The sequence below is a fragment of the Triplophysa dalaica genome, chromosome 23, assembly GCF_015846415.1.
Source record: "Triplophysa dalaica isolate WHDGS20190420 chromosome 23, ASM1584641v1, whole genome shotgun sequence".
NCBI lineage: Eukaryota > Metazoa > Chordata > Actinopteri > Cypriniformes > Nemacheilidae > Triplophysa > Triplophysa dalaica.
Genome location: NC_079564.1, coordinates 17,773,462 through 17,778,793, shown reverse-complemented (window position 1 = coordinate 17,778,793; position 5,332 = coordinate 17,773,462). Strand labels below are relative to the sequence as shown.

Here is a 5,332-nt window from a genome sequence, read left to right as displayed (position 1 = left end):
GAATGTGCAAGATATGGAAAATCCCGAATGTGTGTTTTCTAGTTGCTGACTGTTGTTCTGTAGTAGCCCGTGATAAATCTAGAACTGTTGTGGCCGATATTTTCCTTCACTGCGTGGTGTGTGTGTGTAGAGAGGAGGGGGTCTCATTGTGTGTGTGTTCTGCTGTCAGTCAGACTGCGGGTTCTTGGTGAGCTGGCTCCGCGCGCACACACTTGGAGCTGTCGGGGGGAGGGAAGGGGAGGGGATATTTAACTTGGGAAAGAGAGGAGTTCCACTTCAGACACGCTCATTCTCCTGTGAGTCTTTGCTGTGTCAGTCCCAGCTGAGGACCAGGGTTGGACGGGTTGTGCGCTCTGCAATAAAGCGGCTCTGGTGGATTTCTGACAGCGGGGATATGAAGGTACCACAGCTGGTTGGGAGACATTCGTGGGAATTCTTCATGTTGAATGTGTAGAGAACCGCAGTGGTCCTTGAACTGATCGGAACTGTCAAGTTCTGACCAAACTGGTGGAGTTCGTGCGCTTCTTGATAGAAAGAAAGCTCTTTTTATTCTGAACTGATAATGAACATGTTCTAGTAGTGGAACAAATCCGTTTGTGACATATTTGAGGTTGTGATCCGTGGATTTGTGTGTGTGTGCGCTCTCTGGAGAGACTGAGCGGCTCTTGTCCCGGTTCAACAGCGCCGGTTCGGCGGGACGGGCTGGAGCCTGTGCGCTCAGAGAGAGAGAGAGAGAGAGAGAGGGAGGAAGAGAGACACACGTTCATAAAGCAGTGCGTAAAAATAACATTGGCTAAGACGCGCTCCATTCCGCGGGCGCGCTGACATTTCAAACGACAGTTTGGGTGCCACCCGGCAACAAAACCCGAGGAGCGCGTAGACACTCTGCCATCCCTTCCGAGAGCAGGCGTTGCCATGGTGACCCGCCGACAGAACTAGTGAAGGGGAAAGTAGCTGGAAAAAAAGGAATCAACGGCAGATGAGAACAACACTTCAGTAGTTCGGATTCGGTTGTTTTTGGGGCGTTCTGAAGGGCAGTTGGCACGGCGCACCCGAGTGTTTCATCATCTGAAGGGTCAGAAAAGTTTCCAATAGTACCCCCCCCAAAAAAAAACTCTCGTCCCATGTCATTCCGGTCCACGCGTTCGTCTATTAAAAGTATCTCGCTCGTGCTGTCGCTTGGACTATTTATGCACGGGTGCGTGCGGGCGCAGTGACGGCCAACTCCACTCCATAGACAGACAGAACACGAGTCATGGGCATCTCCCACGCGCTACTGCTCATCCTGTGCGCGCTCCTTAGCGTGCACGGCACCGCGGCCCAGCCCAACCTACGCCTGAGGCCATCCCCCAGCGAGCATCTACCAGTGCCTGACATCAAAGAGGACCCCGACCCGGAGTACGACCCGCGCGAGCAAGACCTCACGGAGAGGACGCTGCGCAAAAAGCTGGGCAGCCACTTTGACCCCAACTTCATGTCCATCCACCTGCCCATCCAGCTGAACGCCAGCGCGCCGCCGGACGTGCCGGGGCCGCGCTCACCGATGCCCGTCGAGCTCAAGAAGCTCGACCTGACGGAGACGCCGTACGGGAGGCGCGTCAAGGTGGGCAAAAAGGCGCGCCGGAAGTTCCTGCAGTGGTTGTGGACGCACACGCACTGTCCCGTGCTCTACACCTGGAAGGACCTGGGCGTGCGTTTCTGGCCGCGCTACATCAAGGAGGGGAACTGCTTCAGCGAGCGCTCGTGCTCCTTTCCCGAGGGCATGTTCTGCAAACCGGTCAGGTCCATGACAAAGACGTTACTCCGGTGGTACTGTCAGGGCTTCCTTCGGCAGAAGTACTGCACGTGGATACCGGTGCAGTATCCCATCATCTCCGAGTGCAAGTGTTCGTGCTGAGCGGTGAGGGTGCGCGCGCGCGTGTGTGTGTGTTTGAGAGAGCGCGCATGTGAGAGTGTCCATGGACTGGACGCACTTGGACTGAGAGAGTATATGAATTATGAATTATTGCACTGTTTACCCACGGACAGGGATGTGGCGCCACATAGCGAATCTATTTTTTTATATATAGCTTTTTAATTCGAATATCAAACATATGTACATATTTAAGTGAAAAAAAGAAGAATGCAGCTATTTTTGTTAAAGGAACAGGACCATATTCTCAAGTGGAGCACTTCAGCCGGAAGAGCCCGTGGTTATTTTTATGAAAGTATTGCATTTATGGAAAAAGGAAGAACTTCTCCAAGAAGTTTCATTTTCCTCATTCAAACTGTTCAAGTGACTGAAAAACTGATACACTACAATGATGCCTAGAGGTTTGGTACAAATATTAATATCAATAATTGAGATTTTTAAGGGCTGAGGACAAAACTATTCATGTGAACTTAGCTTTTTTGAAATCATATAGTATTTTAGTAAAAATGTGTAAGGTTTATTTATTGTTTTAACGGTTGTGAGTATAGATAAAGAGAAGATAATAGAATATACCAGAAATTTTACTTGAAAATGTCTAAAAATGATTTTAAGAGATTAATAATAATAATGTCCATGTAAATGTCATGGTTTTAGCAATAAAATCTGTTAAACCTGCACTGTTTGTCAAGAGACACTTTGATAGGATCAAATAATAGGCCTACTTGCTTTTTTATGTCTTGATGATGCGCTCTTCTTCCTAGCTTTTTTAGACTGTATATAGTGTTGCTGACTAACACATTGCAGGGATGAAGATCTGATCTCAACATTCAACAAACTGTTGGTTGTAATATTGGCAATGTGTTTCCCAAAGATGAACATCTTTCACTGCTGCATTGGTTACAGGGTTAACACTTCTGTTTTTGGTGTGGAAATACTCAACAGACTGACGCCACCAGGGGAGAGGAGGGTCTGAGGGTGTCGTGGCGTGTCAGAGACGGTTTGATTTAAACGTCTGATTTACGGGCTCGACGCACCGCGCCCGTCAGCGCAGAGCTGTTCTTCATTGTGCGTAAAAGCGCGCCGATGTTAACACAGGGCTAAAATATGATGCAGTCACTTTCAAACACTGTCAATGGTGAAATAGAGCAGGGAGAGCCAGCAGCTCCTGGCGAACAACTTCTGGAAAGGGAAGGGGGAAAAAAAGAGCGAGCTCCTCAAAAACAAGGAATAGAGACAGAAATCTGAGCCCGATCCTCGTCCAAAAGTCTCGGCGTGAGAAACAAAGCGCGCAGCCCTTTACAATGACTGTGAACTGATGCTGACGGCACCAGACTGTTAATTAGTCCGCAAACATTATGTCTGAGAGTTAAGGAGATATGAGACTCATAAAAACACGCACACACATACGCACATGTTCTCCAAACCGCGGCGGCGCTCCGTGTTCCAAAGACGCACACGCAATGAATCACGCCTCCTAAATTGCTGTCATTTCAGCACAGATCGCAGGGGAGTGAAAGTTGCTCGCTGTGTGTGCGTGTTATTGGTGCGGTTATTGTGACAGATACACTGGCTGTGCTGTGTGTTTGGCGCAGGGTGGGGGCAGTTGTCAGCTCTCTTACTTGATGATGTCTAGGGCTTTTTGGAGGAGGCTGCGTGTGTGTGTGCGCGTGTGACGCGCCGGCGCCACTCGGCCGCGCACTCTGGCGAGCGCAGAATAGATTGAACAGTAACCCCTTCAGTCTGTGTGTGTGTGAAAGCCAATCCCCGACAAACTAGCCCTCAAAACACACAGCCGTCAGACTGTCGGAGCACTCCAACTTTCTGCGCGCGTGTGTGTGGGAGGGGGGCGGTGTTTTCATCATTAAAAATATGACCGAAGTTGCAGGAATCAGTGGGGTCTTTGAGACCCAAGTTAAACACAATGTTTTCTGTCTTTGGCCAATGCGAAAAAAATGCAGTAAACGCAACGAGACGTGCGCGCGCTGAATGTGCTGCGAACAAAAGCTGTTATCACAAAACGCTTCTGTGCGAGAACATGTCCAAATATATTCAATAGATGGAAAACCCCTATTGATCAGCCACTACTCCAAACAGCCAAGTGTATATGTTGGTTATGGCTCTGGTGTAGTAAAGGAGAAGGAATTTTCATAAATAAAAAGAAAATAAATAAATAAAAGTCGGTTACGGGTTTTGGTGTAAGTGTGGGATGTGTGGGAAAGAAACATCCACTGGTCTTGTGAGTCACAGTCACACTGTTATGTGCCGTGGGGACCACCAACAGTTGTGTGTGTCAAAGTATATGCACGTGCTTAAACAACATTCCAACCCAGAATCCTGAAAGTCTGCAACAGTTTGAAGGATGCTTGTGAGTTCATAGTATGTATACAGTACATACATTCTGTCCTGCGGGATTTAATTGTTTTTGTTGGCTCTGATTTAAATTATATGTATTTATATGAGAGAAAGTATTGGAATATAAAACTATCAAACCAAGTGTCAATTAAAAAAAGTTAGCACCGGGGCACTTAGATTTACTGTTTAAAGTGAAGGTGGCAACTATTCAAATCAAATCCCTTTTATTGTCACTCTACCATCCACAAGTGCCCGACACTACGCAGTACCTGTGAGGAGAACTGTCCGCTCAGGATGATCTTGACACCTTGTCATGATAAAGACTTTATTAGTAATTTTCTGCAGATAATATAATATAATGACATTCAGATATTCTTAAGTGTCTGAATGCGTTTTAGGCACCAGGCTGCAGAATATCAGGTTGGATGGCAACTTTGGAAATAACTAAAGGTTAAAGGCGTGCAAGTACAGCAAATCATGTGCAAACAGTCATTTGCACATTAGTTTGAAGTGGTTTAATGGAGCAGCAGACACTCTTGTCTTGTGTAGGTTTGCTGACAATAGCTGATGCAAAGGAAAGAATTTCAGACTTCCCATCAGTTGAGTTATTTCAGGAAGACAGGCCAGATGTTTCAGGTGGTCTAGGGAAAACATCCCTCTTGTTTATATGGATTTGAATGAATCCCAAATTCTAAGTCTAAACGTTTGCGGGTCACTTGTCCCTCCCCGTTTCTACTACCAGCAGCTGCATAGCAACACACTAAATATACTCAGAGCCTTAACAACCACATAGCAATACCCTGGCAACCACCCATAACCCTTAGGATGGCACAGATGTTTGCATGGGTGGAAGTATTACTGATATTCTTTCCATAACAATGTGAAGATCCACACTAAAACTTTGCTGTAGTTTTACAGCTGGGTTGCCAGTAACTTACTGTAGATTTAATTCACAATTTTGTATAAAACATAAACTTACCCAGTTCTTATTTATTATCTTTCATAAAACAAGCCTTAATATTTAAGGACACTTTTCTTGATATGTAAATGTATCGTAATTAAAGAAGT

The 5,332-nt window shown here is 46.4% G+C and overlaps 1 protein-coding gene across 1 annotated transcript; it reads left to right on the top strand.

The window, feature by feature from the left end:
• The first annotated feature begins 303 nt into the window (after positions 1-303).
• nog2 (noggin 2) lies at positions 304-2,578 on the top strand. The gene has a single exon (XM_056737994.1). The coding sequence runs from the start codon at positions 1,256-1,258 to the stop codon at positions 1,895-1,897; it is 642 nt and encodes a 213-aa protein (XP_056593972.1). The 5' UTR covers positions 304-1,255; the 3' UTR covers positions 1,898-2,578.
• Positions 2,579-5,332: the final 2,754 nt, after the last annotated feature.